Source organism: Dermacentor variabilis, chromosome 11 (assembly GCF_050947875.1).
Source record: "Dermacentor variabilis isolate Ectoservices chromosome 11, ASM5094787v1, whole genome shotgun sequence".
NCBI classification, from domain to species: Eukaryota; Metazoa; Arthropoda; class Arachnida; order Ixodida; family Ixodidae; genus Dermacentor; species Dermacentor variabilis.
The window spans coordinates 8,455,678-8,479,010 of NC_134578.1; the positions used below are offsets into that span (position 1 = coordinate 8,455,678).

The 23,333-nt window shown below is 43.6% G+C and overlaps 1 protein-coding gene across 1 annotated transcript in view; it reads left to right on the forward strand.

Moving 5' to 3' along the window:
* Positions 1–3,275: 3,275 nt before the first annotated feature.
* The window catches only part of LOC142564723 (venom metalloproteinase antarease-like TtrivMP_A), a 36,746-nt gene continuing 16,688 nt past the window's right edge, over positions 3,276–23,333 (forward strand). The window contains exons 1-10 of the mRNA XM_075675859.1: positions 3,276–3,447; positions 3,584–3,750; positions 9,780–9,872; positions 10,924–11,047; positions 11,673–11,723; positions 15,597–15,742; positions 16,725–16,796; positions 17,931–18,058; positions 18,811–18,863; positions 22,479–22,587. Coding sequence (XP_075531974.1) covers positions 3,399–3,447; positions 3,584–3,750; positions 9,780–9,872; positions 10,924–11,047; positions 11,673–11,723; positions 15,597–15,742; positions 16,725–16,796; positions 17,931–18,058; positions 18,811–18,863; positions 22,479–22,587 — 992 coding nt within the window. The 5' untranslated portion in view covers positions 3,276–3,398. The remainder of the gene's footprint in view (positions 3,448–3,583; positions 3,751–9,779; positions 9,873–10,923; positions 11,048–11,672; positions 11,724–15,596; positions 15,743–16,724; positions 16,797–17,930; positions 18,059–18,810; positions 18,864–22,478; positions 22,588–23,333) is intronic.

A 23,333-nucleotide genomic window follows, 5' to 3' on the forward strand; every position in this document is an offset into this window, starting at 1 on the left:
TCTGGTCCTGCAATGCATTTTCCAGAACGCTACCCGGGAAACCCGGGTGTCCTTTACTGACCCAGTGACATTTCCTGGAAAGCACATTGAAAGGATAAATCTCCTGCTTAAGGAATGTTGTGTATGACAGTCACACGCACAGTTCTATTGAAACAGCACGGAAAGAACACCCATTCGTTTCTTGTGTTCGTCAAATGCATTGCGTTCGATGTCAGTTGAACAACGCCTACAAGTGCCGGGGCACGCTTGACGCAAGTGTGGATAGCTACCTTTCCCCATATGCCAAACTGGCGGCTCCCCGGTTTCAGTTGTCAGCGATAGGGGATGTGCCATTACTGCTGGCATAAACGCCTGAAACCACATGACAAGATACAGCCAAAAACAGCTTAACAACACTATGACAGCAAAATAGAAATGATATGGCAAGGAAAATAACAATACCTCACTACAACAGCGCCCGAAGGCGTTCATCAGCTATCTCACCCACAACGGAAAGACGCAACCCGTAGAAACTTGACAGAAGTTTTGGTAAATGTCAAGACTTCCGTTGATGATAGCAAGAACAGCTTAGACGGCAGGGCACCATTATATTAGCAAACCAACTATAATCCAGTTTCGTACACTGGCTCTTTTATTTTTATTTATTTATTTATTTACAGCATACTGCAGGCCGTGTGGCCCAAGCAGCAGGGGCATGGTAACAAATAAAGGTACATGTATAAAAGGCAGAATTGCAAAAATATGAAATTCAAGAAATGAAACAATGTAACACGAAACAGCAATGTTAGTTAGGAAATACTAGTAATATGAGTCTGAATTGATTCAGGTGAGTTCAGATGATGGAAAGGGGTGAGGTTCCATTCTTCTATGGTTCGAGGAAAGAATGAAAATTTAAAGAGGTTTGTCCTGGCAACGTAAGGGGAGAGAGCGAGGGGGTGGGAATGACGGGTTTTCCTGGATGCGGAAAGTGTTATGTATGGACTAGTGGATATCTTATGGAGACCTGTTTACTTGAAAACCATTTTAGAGCACAGCTCTTAGGCGCCCATTCCTGCTGCGAGCGTCGTTGTCGTCGGCGGAGGCGTGACCGAGCGAACGAGCACAGAGAAAGATGAAACCGAACGCAAATCGCAGCATTTCGTTGTGTAAACGAGGTAACAAATTGTGATATCTACTATAGTCGTCCGCAATATTCAGCGAGCAACCTGGACAGCCAACTGTTATTTATGCAAGAAACCCGAAACAATCGAGCATGTATTCCTAGATTGTTGGGGCCCGATGTTTCACTGGGATATGCTCCAGCGCACATTAAAGAAGCAGTTACTCCTTGACCCATATTACATACGATTCTTGCCAGTAAATACATCAGACGATATACCATACGATCTAATTATGGTTCTGAGCCTCCACGCTTTGTGGAAAACGAGAACGGAATTAGCGCATGCAGACCCAGTTGTTCATCCTGTTCGCCAACGCTTCATCGAAAGTGTGGTATGTCTGAGAGCGGTATATCGTGCGCTCTCTGATCCACCAGAGTGGATATCTGTACTTGATGATTTGATCTCGTTGAAAAAATCTTAACCACACATTAGCCAAAGTGTCGGCGACACGCTTTATGCCTTGTAACCGGTGATTTTAAATGTCAAAGTCTGCAATAACAAAAGAAAAGTACTCAGCACACTCGAACATGCCTTCAAATGGTGTATCTAACCACAGGTAACACAATTTGCTTCAATGGTTATTGAGATTAACAACAATATGTATAACTTTCTCCGGGAACTTATCAATCCTACTTTATTTTTTCAACAAAATTTACTTATCACTACAGCAAGCTAAACAACGTGGAAAGAGGGTTGCTGCGGCTGGAGCACAGGCCCGAATAACGAGCCAGGAACTGAACTAGCCAAGATAGTACCAGTAGGCTTTCTATAGCCGCGACGAAGAGAAGTCACAGCTATTGAAAACGAGAATAGAAGTATAAAAAGACTAGCCTCCTTGAAAAAACGTCGCTTCATCGACATCCCATGTTTGACCACTGTCAATGAGCAAAAGGGATTGATTTTGGGCTCATATTTCTATCCTATTCTCCATCTTTCAGCAAAACTTTTGTCTTGATTGTGTGTATTTTGGACGACACGTGATCGTCTTTGTGCCAGGCTTCAGCGATAATTAGCTAGCCGCAAGCGCACGCCAATATTTTACTTGCCTGGAACCTGCTCAACATATTCTCTTCCACCTGCTGTGAACTCTTAGCTGCCTTCTAACATATACGCTATCCTGGAAATACAGTATTGGCAACGAGGCATCGGACTGACCAATACGGCCAAGTACGCACGCTGGATAGTGGAAGTGTTCGGAATGTCACTTTTATACTACATGCACGAAACATGCATCCCTCTCTACAACGCAGAGTTATTTCTGTATAGGACATTCCCGCTGTTTGTATACTTTCATTGGACAATGCAGGCAGTCGCCGGCCAAATAGACAACTTGTGTTGTTTCGTCTTGTCGGAACTGCCATTATCACATAAATCTAGGATATTGATTGACGCAGTGGCACGTTGTCTTTCTCTTTCGTACCCTTCACCTTATGCGAATATCATTAAAAACACAAGATAAACCTATACACAAAGCATTTTAATTCCCGCACTTTATTTGGCGTGGGTTAATATTGGCTTTTTATAGTTCCTCCCTCATGTTGTGGTCTATTCGTTATAACGTGGCTACGTCTGAAATGCAAATGCACATAACAAGCAGCGCCATGTACCAGAGCCTTAGCCGTTACTGCGGCACGTGTTAGTGCAGCTGGTCCTGTGTCTCAGTAAGAACGTAACTGTATGTGCTATTTATTGGGATATCGTGTGGCAGCGGCAAAAGCTGTGCAATGTTCAGCGCCAACAGTGGCCTCAGAAAGCCTTTCTTGCTGCGCGACGAAGAGCGACAGCGTCAAAGGGCTCCAGTAATTCTACAAAGAGGTCGAAATGCCATAAACATGTCATGAACCACCTTTGCAACGGATTCACACGTAAGAAAGCAAGTGAGCAAGTGACGACCAGTAATAAAAAAATCTGGCATTGTAGTTCTGGTGAACGTGTTTGCGGAAGCCTTACCTTTGGCACCTGTGGCCTCTTGGTAATGCGCAAGCGCCTGCAACGCGAAACCTTTCAGTGCCAAGCGCGAGAGAGAACGTCAAGTTAAAAGGGCAGCTGCACCATACGGTTCGCACTGGCCCCTAGTGCATGCACTTTTCAAGTTTTTGACGTCGTGTGGTGGGCAATGAAATAGCGGAATCTCCAGATCCCATGCGTGTATATATATCCGACATGCCACACTCGCTCCAAATGTAGATTTGTTGTAGTACTTTGCAGGTGATCTAAATTAGCTGTAAATAGTCAGAAATGATTGCCTTCGTCGTAGCTTCACACTTCGTGCTCAGCTGCTATGCAGGTAAGTTTTCCTAGTGCTAAAAGGAGGCTACAACATACGAGCCGTTATTTCGTAAGCGACATCTTGGCTTCTTTCGAGACTCCCACAACCTAACTAATTGTTTCCGTTTATTTTCCTTCTCCGCTTTCTCGAACAGAAAGTGAAACGCTAGTCTATCCGGCCATTGTGCAAGAACGTACACACACGGACAATTTGGTCCTTCGGCTGAACGAACGGCTTACACTTAATCTTGAAAGAAGCACGGTATTAGCGGAGAAACTGCTCATGGTTACGAGCAGTGAATACGAAAAACAAGTGAAAACGGTACGTATAGTCGGTATGGCTCTGTTCAGTAGCGCACGCGACAGAAAAGGCGTACAATATTACAGTTTAGAACCCATAATATTCGAAGTTCCCGCCCTGAAATTTAAAAAAATATCAATGGGAGGTTCAACAATAAAACTGTGCAGAAAATGGCATTCAATGAATCTCGAACCCGAATAATTGCGGTTCTAATGTAGATTAAAGGTATTCTTGAAATTGAGGAAGTGTGCACAAAATATAACCTCACAAGCCATGTTATGTTGAATTTAGGCTGTGCCACTCGGTCATCAAGCACAAAGTCATTAGCTCCGAGTAACAATGGCTGCAATAACGGTGTGGAACTGTAAAGGTATAGTGTAGCGAAGCAATGTCTCAGTCGTCAGCGTAATTTTACTCTAAATACATTCTATTCACAGTGAAGAAGGAATTGACCAGCGAAATGAGCAAGAACGTTAAATAGTACACAATGTTTTTACCGCGCGTTTGTTATCATTTAATTTCATTTTATTACATAAAAGAGCCCTTGCGGGGTATTGCATAAGGGCAGGGTATACATGAATTGTCACAGGGGTGAACAGTTCTCTCTTGTACAGCCACATCAAAACGCCGCAGCTTCTCTAGCTTATCTTGCGCATCTCAATATAAATTCCTATAATGACTATGAGACAACTTTAATTAGACAGGGACTATTTCATATAATGTCACTAATACGGAAACCACGATATAGCCTTGAAACATATTCGATGACGTTATTCATTACGCTTCCATTAATATGTCTGTCAACTTCAGTGACAACGCTTGGAAGTGACATGACACGACTTATTCGGCCTCGTTTTAAAACTACCTTGCCATGGTGGTTGCACCAAGCCACTGGACGTCGCGATGACGTCTGTCCCGATCTTTAGCCCTGGCTTCCGGCCTTTATTCAAGCCTGAGCTTTCTGTGCCCTGAACTTTCAACAAGCATAGTTTAATTCAAGCTTCTTCGCGCGATGGCCTTTACTCCATCGATGGCGTTGAGACGTTCGCAGGGATAAGTGAACTTTTCACCGTCATTTTCAGCGATAACTTCCCTGTACTGTGGGCAGATTCACACCTTTAGCTGTCTCCTGGGGCCGCTCGTGTTATATGACTGACAGTCGCTCGGTCGGTCGGTCGGTCGGTCGGTTATTCCAATTCTATCAACAACGCCAAATTGTAATCCATAGTAAGGGTAGATAAAATGTAGAAATCGCTGTTATAAGCCAAAAAGCAACAGTGACACGCTAACACACAAACATCATCAGCACAGCACGTTTAGAGGCACACTTGCAACAAGATAGGGAATGTATCACATGATGTAGCAATATATACGTGATTGTATACTATTATATTGCTGTGTGGTTCGTGCAAATAGATGGAAAGATTGCTTAAACAAGTTTGTTTCGCAGTTTATTCCAGTTGCTTTATTGCTATGACCCAAAAGCGAAAGCACCTGGGTGTGAATACTTCTGCATGACATGTGTAATGAAAAAAAAATTGTCTTAGCACCTTTTTTCAGCATTGAAGAGGCGGCAACCAAATATCGTCCTCGCACTTGACACACTGAACGTACGCTTTGAATTCTCAAAGACAAACAAATGCACATTTTTTTCACGCCTTAAACAGTTGTATTTCTCCCGTTTTCTGATCTCACATTTGTTTGAAGGGCTCCCTACACATTTTCCTTTCAGCTCCTTCTTGGTAAAGTGCGCGATTCTCAGTATTTCCCGACAACTCAATGAGTGAATGGTACTAGCCGAATGATGTGGGCTGTGCTGCTAACCACAAAGTGTTTCGAGATTTATGAGCCATACCTCCACTCGCCATTGGACTTCTTGCATGAAACAATGTTTGTTTGTTTGTTTGTTTGTTTGTTCCAATATATTTTATTTGCCGAAAACCAGGCTTAATAAAAAAATGTTTCGCGGAGGATACGATGAGACACCGTGATGACCAAGTCTATATATTTCTTAAATAAGGATTTCATCGCTAGCTTTCAATTCCAAAATATTTTGCTTTGTAATTTCCCAGAAGAAAAAAGCAGGAAACTATTTCAACACATATCTGTTTTGATACCTCATACGAAGAAGGCAAAAGTATATGGCACTAGAAAACACTTCAACTAATGTAATGCACGTGTTTCACTACCACGCTGTTACTTCAGTTCTTTATTTTCAAAAACATTGTATGCAGTTTCGTGTTGCATTGCTTCTCTGGTGCAGACATGTCTCATGTTTGTGGCTGTACTTATTCAGGTATAAGTGTTATTCTAGTTCGAGAAAAATCCAGTCGACAGCGCTTACTGTATTTTGTGTGTGATGCATATGTGCCTTTGTAGTAATACGCACTACGGCTGTCAATTTTTTTTTCATTAACCGGAGATTATGGTACTCCCTAATGCGAAAGTTGAGTGCAGCTATATACGTGTTTTTATATAGCGATATATCGGCTGGCGTGGACGATCCATCTCGTGCGGCACGTAGCAAACGTAGCGAAGTGTGGCCCTGCTGCCTCTCTAATCTGAAGATCGCGAGAGCCAGCGTGTCGGGCCAGCGCGTAGGTGACTCGTGGGCGTGATTCACAGAAGCCGCGGCCGACAAACCTCACAGAAGACGCGCGCTACTCTGGCGCTATCTCGTAGCCACCGTCACCACACTACGCTTTTCTTCTCACGCTTTCGCCAAACCCTCCTCCTGCGCTTTCCGCCTCATGGTTCCGCTGCACCCTTATCTCCGTTTTCCTCCTAGCACCTCTTCTCTCTCGCCGCCGCTTTTTTCATCCCCCGCTGGGCGCCGCGTTCGCTCTCATGTTTCGCTGTGCTCGTTCGCTCGTTTACGCCGGGAACGCCAAAGCTCCCTGCAGGAACGGGCGCCTAAGAGCTGCGCTCTAAAAACAAAAATATCTAGAAAGTACGTCTAGGAGTCTTCTAAATTATAACCATCTTTGGCCACCCCCTTTACGAAGTGCGATTTCTTGTCGCTTTGCTTCTACTCGCCCCATTGACCGCAAACGCAGTGTGGTTTTTCAAGAAAACGTTTTTATTGGCAAGGAATCCGGACCTCAGTGATATTTGTATCCAGAAATAACTGCTCCACCGCCGAGAGAGCGAAAAGGAGGCGACGCGCGCGCTGGGTTGGCGCAAAATGAAGAGGGGGTAAAAATGCTGAGATGCAGCACGTGCCTGTGTGGGAAGAAGAAGCCGGGGGAACCAGCCAGGCTCATAAGAACTCCCAGCTTAGTTGGCACGAGCCTAAAGTTTGGTCGCGCTGAATCGCTGGCTAAAAAAAACGAGACACTTGAAAAAAGGGGGGCTGCATCTGAGTTAGTGTACACAACACACTATGCAGCGAATTTTAAAAACGAGATGCGATTGGGAAGGGATCAGGGTGTATAGTCTTAATCGCATAATAATGAGTAAAGAAAGTAAGGCAGCAGAAAAAATTACAGCAGAGCCCATCTAGCAATGACTGTCGACGATAATACGATTAGCAATCAATGTACTGACATACCGTATTGCTGAAGTCAAGTTGATTTAAGATCTGTGGCGGCCATTCTGAGACTTCCGCTGGTTTGGCTGCATGTGATGTACACTGTCTCCGGTACAGCCACAGTTTGATATGGCACTCGCTTGCCAGGGTCGCTAGTGAACATGACAACGACGCAGTGACGATCACAGAATGACCAAGAAGGAATGACTTCGATGGAACTACAGAGATGGTGTGATGACAGTACGACGACAATAAAATGATGGTACTGAAATTATGCTGATGGTACAACGAGGGCAACGTGACGACGACGGCTTGAGTGCAATGGGATGACAACAAGCGCACGACGACGACGGGACGATCACATTATGACGACGACAGTATGATAACGAATGCATCAAAGCGATTGTGTAACAATGTCGCAATGACAACGAAGGCATGACAAGGGCAGCATAATCACGGTTTAATGACAAGTGATTATGGCAGAATGAAGAAAAAACGACGTCAAATAATGACAAAGGCGTAATGACGACGGCGGCATGACGACGGCGGCATGACGACGATGGGATCATGTTTCTGAAGTGATAACGATAACAAGACATCAGCGTGACGACGACGCCACGGCGACGATGGCATGACAATGGCATGACGAAGTTATAATGACGATGAAAGTACAAGCACGACGGCATCACGACGAAGATATGAAAACGATTGCACGATGCCTACTGTATGACGAAGACGCAATGACTCCAATGGCATAGCAATCGTACGGTCATAATTAGATGGCGACGAGTGCGCAACGACGATGGTGTGACGACGTCGACATGACGAGAGTCCAATTGTAAAACTTGAGCGACAACGGTGAAGGACCGCGACGGCCTCACGGCGACGGTATGAGAACGAATGCATGATGATAGTATAAGGATGATGACGTGGCGGCGACGACATAACCTGGAATTACGGCAATAAAATGACCACGATGCAACCACATGTCACGAGCGTATATCAAGTGACCCAAGCTATTAGACAACTTAGGATACACATGTCCACATAACAATGTTCAATGAGGGTAGTGCGTACAATATTAAAGCATAAGTGTGAGTACGGTTGTAACACAGTCTAATACAGTTGTAAAAGAAAACGAGTACTAGTAGCTAAAATCTATTAAACAAAGCAACGAAAATAAGATATGCAATTAAGGCTCAAGTTGTGGTTGGTGTAAAATGATGATCCAATTTTTTTTTCTGAATGATTTACTTTCACATGACACTATATAGTTGGGTAGTCAATTCCACATAGTTATAGCGCCAAGAACAAAGCAGGTTGCAAAAGTTGGTGCCCGGCCAGATATGCATGCGATCGGATGGAGTGATTTAAACGCAATGATATTCGGTTAGATGGATGATAGTGCGCGCCATGACGAAAACACAGCCGGCCATTATGACGACCCGACTGAAGTGCCGGGAGAGAAAGGGATAGATTTAGACTTGTGACGCTGATTTCTGGCGAGTATTGTAAGGTGACATAAAAATTGTTACAGCGCAAACACATGCAACCACAAAGTATGAAGGACGGGACACAAGCGCTGTGTTTGCAGCGCTTGTGTCCCGTCCTTCATACTTTGTGGTTGCATGTGTTTGCGCTGTAACAATTTTTATGTCAAGTATGCACCAACTCGCCCAGAAAGAAGTTTTAATATTGTGAGGTGATAAACTAAGCGGCGTAGTTTTGTGTGGCTTCTGAGTTTGTGATGGAAAGAGTTTGTGAAGAAAGCCAGTTTGTTAAAGCACATTAAACCAGTGAGACTCGTAGGTAACGTCCACCTTCGATTCGAAGCAGGCGAGAACATAAAACGGGCAGCGGTCGAGATAAGCAAGAGACGTTTAGAGTATTCTTGAGAAAAAGTAGGTAAGGCATCAATATAACCAGGTTTGTTGCAGGCATAAGCAACTGTACAGCATTGAGATAAATATTTCACTGAAGAGATCGAGGACAGTTAGGCTAAATGATAGGCTGCAATAGATGTAGTAATAACTGATGAGCTATAGCAGGCCTTGTAACTATTTGTCGCCGCCCGATTTCAAAGGGTATGCCAAAAGAAATCCTCATCAGCACAAACTGAAACGAACTGAACTGAATATATCTGTAAAACGAGCGTCAAGTATAATTGTTAATGGACTGGCATTACAGTGAAAAAAATATTGTGTCAGATGTACGTTTGAGTACCTGTGTCCGATGTGGCACTTCAGCGTGGGGCATATGTTACCATTTGTGTTCCTTCAGTATGGTGCATATAAGCCATAATAAGTCCATATAGCGTAGACAAGGAATAGCACAAACCACAAAGTAAAACACAAACGAGTGGCATAAAGAGACCAAGGGAGACACCGGTAATGCCTTCACACATCCCTCACAAAAGAGTAGCATCAGAGGCCGCCAAATTTTTTAGGTGATGACTTAAGCATATATCATGTTCCAATTTCTTCACTGCAGTTCAGTTTATTTTATTGACATGACTGTGCAGGTGGACACATCTTCCATTCAAGAAAAGCTGTATCATGACAAGCGCCACCAATCATCACTAATTGTGCTGCAGAAAGATGGAATCGTGAAAGTTGTAAGTTACCGAGCGTAAAAGCACTGACATCTGAAGTATCACTGGACAAATAGCAGTGCCGTGGAAATACCATCACCCGCAAGAAACTTCACAGCACGTCCTGCACGCAGGTTCAAACAAGCGTTAACAGTGTGAAGAATTTTTTGGGGACTAAACGCAATGCGCGAAGTATTGCAGATATGTGATACAATCACAGTTGCTTTATAAGTAAACTAGTAAATAAGCTGGAATTGATTACTTGTAAACTGGGTTTATGATGTAAAAATTTTTTTTAAATTGTTCCAGGCACAATGAAGGTAGCATTAATGACACGTAAGTTTACGCACAAATCTTTCTTTGTGCACTGAACAGCACTGACGAGCTGCAGCAAGCAATACCAGAGATTCACGGTCACTCTCTTTTATTCACACGCATTAATTTTCGCAACCTTCAGAATAGGATATCACTTGTTAGCAAGCGCTGCCGACTTTCACGAAATCTGGCACTACACTACTGCTTACGCGATCACGGTGCACTCGGCAACGTCTGACTTCCGCGCCTCTCAGCTTTGTAGTTTGCTGAATAACATTTCATTTTGTGCGTATTTTTAGACCTAGGAAACTTCATTAGTGTACCTGTGCCTAATTCGGCCATTAAAATAACTATTTATGGAGGTAGAAAAGTTTTGAAGATTTAACGTTGGAATGAGTCATGGAATCTAAAACCAAATGCACGAATGTTCTTGCTAATCGACCCTATTGAACTGCCGCCACTGCGGCCGAGAACACGTCCCGCGAAGTCGAGCTCAGCACCAGAAGCAACAGCCACCGGTTTAGCAGGGCCGTGTGTCTAAGGCTGTCGTGCAAGACAAACGCCAACCATTTCTTATTTTTATCAATGCTCAAAAAAACTTGTGTTAGTTACGGTCGTTTCCTCCTTTGTTACATGCAATAAAACCCCTGCGGCTACATTTTTTTAAACATGTTTTGCACGTTTAGTTTGCTCTAGCTTCTGCAAGTGGATTCTGTCTTACATTTGTCTTGAATTGTTCTATAATAACTCTCCCTAACAGGAAGGCATCATTAACAATAGGCTTAGAATCAAGCCCGTACCACAAGGCGAGCGCTCATCACAAGGTCACGTGCTTCATCGCATATATGAAGTGCAAGAAACCGACGATGAACTTGCAAGAACAGGTACGTTTTGCAGCATAATTTGCTCGTCTATTTTACACTGTTTCCCTGGACTTCAACAGTATTTTTACCAACCAGAGCATCTATAGCCACCAATTTACATGAAGGGACGGCTATATCAACACAGGAATTAAACAGCTAACAAAACAAGAAAAATGACTTTGGATATAAAATCTACGATAAAGAACAACGCGCGGGGGCATTGTTCAATTCCAGCAAGAACTACAAAATTTTGTTTAAAAAGGATACAAATTCAACGCAATATAATCAGCAACTGTATTACCTTTTTTATAGATAGAAATTTATTACGGCGGACAGATATTTATGCTAGCCATGCTGGAATATTTGTCACCTAAGTTAGCCCGCCTGGTTGTAAAGCCACTGTACAAAGTCATTAACTACGACACTGTGTGGATTGTCGATCTTCGTAGTGTGCCGCTCATGACAAACGCAAGCTAGCGTTTATGATTTTATAATTAAGTCTTAGGAAGGATTATGATAGTCGTCTTTCATGTAATAAATATTATTTAAGGTAAAAAGCTTACTTTAAAAAATAATAGGCACAAATGTTCAAATTGCCAACTTCCGTATTACGAGCTGCTCAGGAACAACATACTTATTTCTGCAGCTCTGAATGACGAAGCACCTTTACAAAGTATGGCACCAATGTGGCCGACAAGTAAGTATGCTTCAATGTTTTCTCTTTTTGCCCTATTTGTAGAACAAATGCGCGAGCTAAAGAAAAAATGGTATATCTTCTTGGCCGAAATGGTAAATAAAATTTAGGAAAATAGCAGCCACCTCAAGTTTTTTGCTGAATCAATGAAGAAGCGCACCTGCCACAGGGCGCAGACAATTCAGCCTGTTTTCCTTGCTCCCCACCTGCAAAATGGCCGAGATTATTCATTACACTACGGTCGCTTTTCGTCAATTTTGGAAGCTTATTTATCTGGCACGCTTAGTGAACCTTCCTGGGTGATTCCTTTTCGTAAAACAGCCCTGAAGCAAACGTTCATGCTCCCTTTTTTTTCGCACTTTTCGGCCTGGACGGGTGCTTCACCTGCCTGCTTGCCCACGGGTTGCTCGACTGCGCATTCCCGCTATCTTCCGCTGCTGGCCAAGCGGGGAGACGCAGGCGTGGCTTGAACGAAGAAAAGGCGTTTCACAAGAGGGTTCCTTGAACAACGACGTTCCAGTATCGCCAGACAACGTCACGTGCTCGTTCAAGCGAAGCTTTCGCACTGGGCCGACCCGACACCGCTCTCTGTCACACTGTACCGACGCCGAGCTCTCCGCCGACCGTCGGCAGATTGTCGGCGTCTGTACAGTGTGGCAGAGGCGCCGACACGAAGGAAAAAAACGCTGTCACCGACAGTCGGCAGACCGAAATTGGTGTCGGGTCAACCTAGTGTGAGTGAGCCTTTTGCGAACCCTTACGCACTTCCTTGACCGTGGCTGCTGCTCTGTTGCCCAATAGACGCGTGCCTCAAGTCGCATACCGTGTGCGCGCAAGACTACGTTCGAGCGAAAGCATGTGCACGCTTTCTGCAGCACCCGTCATGCCCGTCAGATGCATGAATGGAACGGGAAAATTATTAGTCATCCTCACCCGTGTCTTTTGCGCCTTGAGGATAGTGATCTAAAGAAAGGAAAGACGCATGATTCTGCAAGCCGTGAGGGAGCACGGCGAAGTGTCGTCAGGGAAGAGGGAGTGGAAAGTGAAAGATGATAGAGAAAGAGGGAGGATGTGGCCTAATACACTCCATTCCACTACACGCGACAGCTGACAGTCTTCAGTAAAGTGGCCAGCGTTGTAGCGGGCGTTCACAGGGTGTCTATTCCAGGGGATTTGTAACCTACAGGAGCGCAGGAAGTCGGGGACACACCGGGAACAACAGGTCAGTCTCTGTGCCCGCTGGAAGTGTTGGTCACTACGGAGCGTCCCTGCACCAAGGATAGGCAGGCACAGAGAAGGTGCTCCAGAGTCTCGGGGTCCCTGCATCTCTTGCAGGCAGGTGGCGTGGCGCGGCCCTTGGCGTACGGCCTTGCTTCTCTCAAACTATATCTGCTCTCACCCATCCTTCCCTCGACGAACACCATCTTTGTTCTCGTGGCATCACTTCGTCGACGTCTCGCAGTGCCCATTAGCATGAGCTGCTGTTAGCATTTTTGGCATAAATTGGGAAAGCCGTATAGCGCATAAACAGAAACGTTGCATCACATTAAACTTGTGGCTGGTACGGAGCGTAGACATAAGCATTGCATGAAATAACACGTGGAATAGTATACTATAAAGACCATTTTGCGCATCGCATTCACTTTTCGAGCATTTTCATAACCACTTCACGAAAGCTTCGTTTCCGACAGATTCCAACACGTGCGCTGGATCCGCATATTTTCTTTCTATGTACCGTTATCTCCGTGAAATGTCACAAAATTTCGTTAAAACACTTATGGATGCAGGCGTGCTGTGGACGACAAAGGCACGCAGGTGATTCTATCGATTCTAGTTGCGCTCCTCTGCGGCACTACTTCAACAAATATGAAAAATGCGTGCATGCGTCTTTGTGTTTCTGCTTCATAAAAAAAATCAATGATATACTTCTTTAATTGTAGTGATTAAAGAACAATTATAGGGTTTTACGTGCTAATACAACGATCTGATTATGAGGCACGTCGTAGTTGGGGACTTCAAAAATTTGGACAACCTGGGCCTCTTAACCTGCACCAAAGCCGCACCTAAGTCTAAGTACACGGGTGTTGCGACCGCCATCGCCGGGATTCGATCCCAGACCTTGTACTGATTATTAAAAGCGTTTGCGTGTGACTCATGGATGTCGCAGAGTGGGTTCTCCTTTTGTGAGAGCAGGTGAAAGAAGCTTTCGGGTTACTGTTGCTACACTTATGGATATTTCGCGATATGAAGGCGTGAAGGGCCCCTCACGTAGGCTCAGGAAATGAGCAAACAGTTTCACAATTTGGCCTTACGACAATCAGCCTTTCTCATGCGACAAGCTTGGTGAAAGGCTTTCAGTAATTCTTTTTTTTTCTTTTTTCTTTATTTCTTCATTTAAAAGAAATTTCAAATTGTCTTAAGGGGCCTGGCTAAAGGCAAATATTTCCGTTTAGCTTTTCAGAACCATGCGAATAAAGTTTCGTTACGTCTGTAGTAACCAATGGTTTACTATTTATTAAATCAGAGGTTAGTAATCATTTACTTAATTATCAACTGCAAAACCAGGTTTAGTTTAAGAAGTTAATCCGTGGTAGGTCAGTGCTTTAGGCGGGTGCCCTAAATAGGAATACCGAGTCTGGCCTCTACTTCGCCATATTCGCCCTCAAAATTTGACGTAAAATGCGTTTATGTTCCGCGTAGACCCTTCACACGGTGTGCATGGGCGAGTCTCGTGAAACAACAAGGAGAACGCCAGTGACCGCTGCAATTTAGCGAAAGGTTATCTCCGCACTAGTGCTTCTAAAAAATGTAAAAGTGTTCAGCACTGACCAGCGAAGTTGAGCAATTGTAACATGTGCCGTAAAAGTGGGTAGCTAAATGTTATTTCGTGACTTTTCAATTATGATCACTAAATAATTATTATTACTTATTTACTGACATGACCATAGAAAATCACGCATTAGAAAAAAAGCTTTACTTAACGTTGTTGCACTGTCTTGGCACTTCGTCATGAAAGTCGGAAGAAATGGTGACACTCACGACATTTCAGCTAGCATTAGTAAGCTGAAAAAGGTATACCTCAGGCTGTCGTGTCGCTGCAAAAAGATTTACCTTGCACCTTCTGTTCATGATAAGGTTCTCGCGCATTTTGACACCTGTCTAACGGTATCGTTGCCACTATTTTGTTTGTGCAAAAAAAGAAAGAAATAACAGAGGCAGCACAGCTCCGAAACATCTCGAAAATGTCACTGTGATCTCATGGGACAGCTAAGGTTGGTTGTGTGCTGTGCTGTGCTTGTGCTCTGGCGTTGAAGTCTAGACTTCAACGTTGACTTCGTTAAAGTCTGTTTTGTAAAAGACTGTACTACATGGTGCGCTTCGAGCTGATGTGCTCGCGAGTGTTTTAGCCAGAGTAAAATGCACGAGTCGTGTTATATGACGTCCTCTAACAGCAGTAGTGGGTGTTAAAAGATGTATCAGCGTACGAAATGCTGAACTAAACGAGCTACACACATTATCTCTTCAAAGCATTGAAACAGCTGGTGTAATTTGTTTATGTGTTAAACATATCGCCATTCTGTAGGCTTTTCATAAGTAATAACTGAACCTTTCAGATTTTCAACAGCATACTGCTACTAGGTCATACGGCTCTACGAATTTAAGGCACAAAAGGCTTGGATTCATTGTAACCATGATCCAGTCATATTTTTAAAGTCTTGCAGCGTCATGAATACTATCGCCGGTATGTTTTTTTTTATTTTGGGCAATTCCCACACGCACTTGCGACGAGACCGAGAGTCATTAGCACAGGCTGTGGCTTCACGTATACTCGTTATTACATTTCACTGTGCGACTTCATGATTTATTATTTGTCAGACCTCCACGCTGCGGGACCTGTATCGCCAAGAAGACTACCTGAAGAATTCGTTGTGGAGACTACTATAATATCAGACCAACAGCATCAATCCCACTATCAAACAGACGACGAGTTGATCACCTATATGGCGGTGATGATGAACGCTGTGAGTTTACTTTGTTGTCGAACACCGAACAGTGACGCAGAGCCAAATAAAATAACAAAAGACACCATTTCAGTTCTGGTTATGTAAATTGCATTGAGATACCACGCTGTACGAACGAAGGTATTGCTAGCAATTCCTTTGTGCCCCATATTTAACTCATTTGAAGCATTCGAAACTCATTTGAAGAACAAAGCAGTGACATGCGCGAACTGTGATTTTTCTTTATTCTTTAATTGTGGGAAAACGCGGTCACCGTACTTCAACATCGTCGATGCTGTACTTTCATTACACTAGTGTCCAAGAATTTTCAACCAGCTTCGTTGGAAAGACATCTCGCAAAAATGTAATTTAGTGTGGTACAGTTAGTATCTTTTAATTGCATGAATTTACAGAAGAGTTCGGTGCCTTCAGGTAGCACCGACGATTCCTCGTCGCATAGCAAACAATTTGTGAAACCGCTAAGAGCAGCGAAAAACAATCCATGCGGCCGAAGCGCCAGAACACATACAAGATCTTTCACATGGGTGCAGCAAGCAGCACACAATTGTACATCAAAATGTGCGAACACGCATAAACAGGTGCGGTTTCATAAAGAACCGAAAGTACCGAATATAGGCGGACAACACTCCCATTAGCTCACGGTTTTATATGCATACGTACCCAACGCGACAACACATAAACACACAACATACCCCATTAATACATTTTCACAAAAGAAGATTTTAGCGTTTATTTGTTCTTGTAGTGTAAACACATGACGAATGCGCCAAACTTTCTGCTTTCGCTCTTGCGGCGGGACTAACAAAAGTAACAGATTTGTGATCCCTGTCGCTTGCCAAAAGAAAGGCGTGCTATCTCAGGGCCCTAAATAATTATAAGAGCAGGGATAGATTGCATCATATTCAATGTGGCAATACCCCATGTATGTTCAGCTCCCTTTGCATGCATCGCTTATCAGAATTATCTTGTAATTTTGTTTCAGGTAAATCTCCGGTACCATGGCATCATCAACCCTCGAATTCGATTCAGGATCGTAGGGGTTACCAGGAGCTTGGTGAGTGCACTAAACATGAAGCAATGAAACAAATGCAGTAGCTGCGAAAGCACGCCAAATGTGTTCCCGCATCCAAGATGAAGAGATGACAATAATATAATTGCAATCAGGTCATTCGAAACTAGTTTCACATTTTCTACCTCTGGATTAAAACTGCGTGCTTGTTGCGGAAAATTGATATGGGGTTTACAGCACGAAAGCGTACTTACTATTCACTCATTTTGGCACTGGGAGAACCATGAATTGGTCCGTTGACAATTTCGCATCTTATGGAAGCATGTAAGGGACTCAGTATTGCGTAAATATTCACTACTGCATTCACGCCTTTGTGAACGCAGTCGCAGGAGTTTCTGTTCATCATCCTTGGGTATACTTGGGTATACCGTGTGCAGCGCATTTATTTTTGAGTCATAAATAACGGCATGTTTTTGTCGGAGGAGTACACACGACCTCGTGATCAGGCTTTCTCAGTCTTAAGTGTCCCGTTCGGGTATCAAAACTTGGAGCTGGCATCCCGTGAAATTGCGTAAATAGTGAAAGCGTTAATGGGGCGTGCTCTGGATTTTTTGGCTTGCCCAACTATGCTTCGACACTGGCCAGACAGATTCATGTAGCTTCAAGGCTGAGTCCAATCTTTATCAATCTTTATTTCGTATTCATTCATTTACAAAAATGTAACCCATTCCTTGTAGAAGTGCCATCTTCATTCTCGAAGACCCGCCGCGGTGACTCATTCGCTACGCCGCTCTGCTAGTGAACTCGTAGTCGCGGGTTCGACTACTGGCAGCGATTGTTACATTTCGAAGTGGGCCAAGTGCAAAAATTGTGGTTCACAACTTTTTAATGCACAGTAAACGACCCTGGCGCGTCGGTACAAATACAACCGAAACTCTCATTATGGCGTACCTATATAGTAGCCCACTGTGCATCTTTAGAAATGTGAAACTCCATGATTACGTGTGTTTTACGTTTATTTTTGAAACTAGTTTTTATACAAGGATGAGCAGGAAAGAACGCGCTGGCTTCGTTTGCCATTAAAAAAAATTTCGCTTACTTACTAGCGACTAGTCTACTGCAATAAAGAAAACAGTGTTGCTTACGAGAGATTCTTTGGCGTTTTCGTACGTTGTACAGATGGATGAATTTGCTAAGTACATCGACGGCGGGTACTTGGAAGCTTACGGCACCATTGAAGGGTTGAAGCGGTACCTAATGCAAGGGAATATTCCAGAGCAAACTGACGTGGTGTACCTAATTACCGAGTAAGTAGAAGGCTTCGAAACCTTACCGTTATCCTCGAAAGAAAACATTTCATCAGAGCATCGGGCGAGTACTAACCCATGGGGCCTAAATTTGATGAATAAAGAAGTGCGGATAACCAAAGAGCCTTGAAAGAGCCTTGAACTATAACAGTGAAACGAAACTCATAGGCATAACATTACCAGACGGGAAGGCGGCGGTGCGTGTTATGGAGCAAACGGGAGTATAGGCGATATTGTAGTTGAGATCAGGAGCGACAGAAGTCAAGCTCAAGTCATGTAAGCACATAGGCTGGCGACCGATGGTGCCTAAGACTTGATTCGCAAAGCCGTAAAACGGCTTTGTGTATATATACACGTATAACCACCAAATGCCATGGGATGTTCTTGTAAGTCCGCAGGCCGCCTGGCAGAATACCAGTAAAATTGGCCGTCGCAGTTGGACAGCGATCGAGTGCAATTATTTCTTCTTCTTCCACACTTCACCGTGCCGGCGCCGATAAACTCCAGATCATTATATATATATATATATATATATATATATATATATATATATATATATATATATATATAGGTGGTTCGAAAATCTGGTTGAGCCCCAACCCCTTCCTCCCTCATAAAAACGAAAACTTTCCGCCTCTAGCATAACCACCCAATCTAAGACTATCTAATAATTCGTTCGCACTCTGTGTACGTCAACGCACTTGATTTCTCACCTCAATTCAAGGTTGCACTGTAATTTGCATTACTTGCAGTCGAGACCTGGTGAATGGCAAAAATGGCCAAGCAGCTGATCAAAAGATGACAGGTAAGAAAAAAACTAACAAAGGATTCCCTCTACAAACGTTACACCTTCTGTAAGTTACCTTGTGCCCCAGCAATAATCTTTATCTAGCTTGCGTGTAATTCATTTCTTTAACGTTGAGCGCTCGCTACTTTCCTATCAAGAACGCTATGTCCCGCTGATGATCACAGCGCTACAGGCCGTTCGTGCACCTGAAGTGCCAGGCGCGCACAGCGGTATACAACGGAAAGGCATGCATGACAGATGAGATTATTGTTAGGGGACAAGATAAGCTCCAAATGGGGCAAACCTTTACAGTGAAGCTGTTAGCCTCTAGTTGGTAGGAATGTTTCGTGGCGTCGTCCTCAAAGAAAAAAAAAGCCTCCAGCGAATAAGAAAGAACCTGTAGCGATTGAAGCGAAAATTGCACACATTCTTTGGTATCGCGCATACAACATATAGTACAGCATTCGTTTAAATAAAGAACAAGCACAAAACAAGCATGCGAACCACATCGCTTATGATAAGGCGCTACTGATAACAATGCGAAGTACGTACCACTCCCCGCATACGTTTGCCATCAAAGATTAATGTTGCGCAAGCTGCCCCGGCGACGGCAGCTTGCGATGTGAGGAGTGACGTCACTAGCCTTTCATATATATAATAACCAGCTTATTAACTGATTTCATTGTTGTCGCGACATCGCTATTGGTGGGCAACGCACAGTTGCGACACCCGAGGAACAGCGTGAATTCGAGATGCGTCAAAGGGAAAAGAAACGGCAATACGACCAGCGGCGGCGTGGTGCCAAAATTGGTTAACTTCGTTCCCAAAAGGATCAGCGGAAGCGACAAGCCCGGCAGGATGAGGAAGTCTGCACTAGATAAGTCGAGTGCACGCACTGCACAACACCCTCGGCAGTTGCAGTGGTGGTTTCCAATTGCTTCACTGGACTTCCACTTTCGAGGGGCCAGAATGGCGAGCCATCGTTTTGTTGTTGTTGTTGTTGTTGTTGTTGTTGTTGTTGTTGTTGTTGTTGTTGTTGTTGTTGTTGTTGTTGTTGTTGTTGTTGTTGTTGTTGTTGTTGTTGTTGTTGTTGTTAGAGCGTACACGCAGTTGCGTTTAGGCTCGTGGCTGCGTAAATACAATGCCCTGATGTTGCTCCATCTTATCGCGATACACGTAAATAAATTCCACCACACAAACAATGTACAAAACCAAGGGTGACTTAGTTGGGCATGACCTCACATTTAACATCGACAACTGTATCCAGACTGATATAATATTATCAAACCTTTCGAAAGCATTTGATCGCGTATGCCACAGTAAATTATTAACAAAATTACGAGGTTTTATTGTGGATGGGGAAATTTTAGACTGGGTAGCAGATTTCTTAACAAGCCGGACACAATTCGTACTATTTCAGCATACGAAAGTGCCTGTCACATCAGGCATCCGGCAAGGATCCGTGTTCGGACCACTGTTATGTTTAGTTTTCCTTGACGACATAACCAGAAATATTGGCTGTAACATCAAATTGTTAGCTGATGACTGCATTACCTACCAAACAATTGACACCTAAGAAGATTATTTTTCGCTTAGCGATTAACTAGACCAGCAAAACGAATTTTGCGAAAAATCCCAAATGACGAGAAACAATACTAAATCAGTTTTCATGACGGTAACAAGGAAAAAAGGACGTTATGATTTTCCGTACTTTATTAACGGCACAATGCTAACAAAAGTTCCCCAGCATAACTACTTAGGCATCACACTAACTTCTGGCCTGAGATGGGACGCGCACATTGCCAGCATGGCCTCGAAGGCATTACGCAAGCCGTTTTATCTCCGAAGGTGTCTCCGCCTCGCACCCACATCGACTAAGCTTCTCACATATACGACTTTCGTTAGACCGGTTTTGGAGTAGGCTAACACAGTTTGGTTTCCGCAATCAGTAACAAATATAACAAAACTGGAAAAAGTACAGCGAAAAGCGCTGCGGTTTATTTACAACAAGTATAAGCGCCCAGATTCACTAACTAACCTTGCGGCTATATCGGTTTTAGCGACACTCTCATCAAGAGCGAAACAAGCAAGGCTTAAATTTTTATTTAACTTGATTCACAACTATTATAAGATAGACCTAACAGAATACATATGTTTTTCGCAGTCACGATCATCGAGACATAAACGTGTACACGCTATAACAGAAGGGGTACCTGCTGGGCTAGTTGGCGATCTTGCATACTAAAAAGAGAACAAGGTAGCACGCGTGGTGTCGTCGTCTTTCTTGTGTGTGTCGTTTTGGCGCAAATCTTTTAGTATGCCAAAGCAGAATATGCATGCCATAATGACACATCCATGTACCCTTATTTCCCCCTCGTAATAAGGGAATGGAATCGCCTCGACCCTTAAGTCATTTCTGTAGACTCATTATCTCAGTTCACATCACGGTTAGAATCCATATCAAGCAACCAGTAACGCAGTCTTATTCGCATAATACGTTTTTCAACTCTTGTAAGCCATGCTGATTATCGTGAAGGTGTTTACTGGTATTTTTGTTTCCGTTAGCTGCTCTTTTCATGATGTATTCTCTGTATTGCTGCACATATCTCCTAGACATGTGATATTTTTATTTGTTTTTATATGTATTGCTACCTTATTATTTTGCGTTTTTTGTTTGGCTTATTCACACGCAACTCAGACGTGCGCTTTTATTACCATGTGTTTTGTTTTATGTCCACCTGCTATGGTCTCTGATGGGACTGGCAGTAATGAAAATAAATAAATAAAATAAATAAATAATATTTCGAAAAGCAGAATGCTATCATAGAATAGTTGAACTTTAAGGTAGCAATATATATATATATATATATATATATTTAACAAACCCACGCACTCGCTCTCGATGGCTAACACTCGTGCTTTTATCTCTCTCTACGAGCACAGCCTCTTACGTGACCAAACTATCAGAATTCTAAACCTAAGCAACTGCGACAATTCTAGGTGCAAAAACCCTGCTTCAGTAAAAATCACGTCAGAAATAAAAAAAATTTCAGCAGGGTCACTTAAGACTGCTTACGTGTGGGAATGCGGAAACATTATAGTACCTTTGCTGAAATGTGTCTTCTTTTATACAGGGATTTTATCACTTATCACGTGGCGTCACCTCCTCCCCGTTGACTGTGCCGTCACTTGCCCAATGACGCACGCACTGGGCACAACTCTAGTCAGCCAGAACCGTGGAGCCTCCGTGGCGTCTGGGAAGTGCGCTCGTCTCGCACCCCGGAGTTCCGGGCTCGATTCCCACCTAGACCGGAATGTACCAAATTTAGTTTTCAAAGCCATTAATTTACATCGCTTACAGGAACCTCCGTGAGAAATTTGACGTCAATTGGAGCATTCTTCGACGCGTGTTTACTCTTTTCGCGGTTGGCCATTCTTGATACCATCCTTCGGTCACGCCGACGACGCCGGATTTTCGAGCAATGGGGCATATAGCGCTTTCGCATTAAAAAGCACACCCGGTGTCCGTCGCAGCTCTGTTGCCCGTAGCGCGGTGCTGTGCCTCTAATACTCCGGTCAATACTCGACACTTACTACGTGGCCAACTGTGTTTCGTCTAAATCATTTTTGCAGGTCTTTCATACGTCGGGGGAGTGTGCACAAGAGAAAGAGTTGCGATGGGAGAGGATATTGCTCAGTCATACAGGGGTGTCTTTACGATGGCACACGAGCTCGCCCACACGTGAGTGCTAAGTACTCTATAGAAAAAAGATATTCACCTGTCTCGCAGAAAATATGTGGAATGCATGTGTAAATTCTAAATCTAGTATTCCTTATTAGAGGTGCAAATTTATTGTGTGTGTGTGTGCACTTGAGAGCAGAAGCCACCATCGGTATTCTTATACATTGCAACTCCTAGAAAACGGTACGCAGTGATTGGTCATGGTTACGTCACAACTTCTGCCACAGGGCGTTACAAGAGTGCGAAGTTGGGCTAGTTGGTCGAGCATCATTGCGAGGAAAACAACGCAGCGACAGGACCTAGGAAAAGCAAAACAAAACTGGCGCTGACTCTCAACTGCTTGGTTATCTGTTGGGATCATTTAAATACATACTTGGAGGAACGATATTAAAACAGTACTTGAAGATCTGCCTGTCAACAACGAAAGAAGGGCCAGCCGAGAACAGTGGTGAAGCGAAACGCACACCAGGCTGACGAATTCGACATTATTGGGAAACAAAATACGAAGAAAAGTAACATGGACAACAGAAATCAATCGTAAATCACAATCAACCAGAAATAAAGACAAAAGTAAAGATGACCGCGGTAACAAAGAAAAGGAGGGTCACAAGATGCGCGAAAATGAAAGACTAGTTGTCGAGATACGTGATCTCCTTGTCAAATATTAAAACTGAAGGTGCGTTTGATGCACGTGGTAGCTCTTTTTTATAGCGTACGCCTCATTAGATCATTAAACCATTAGATCG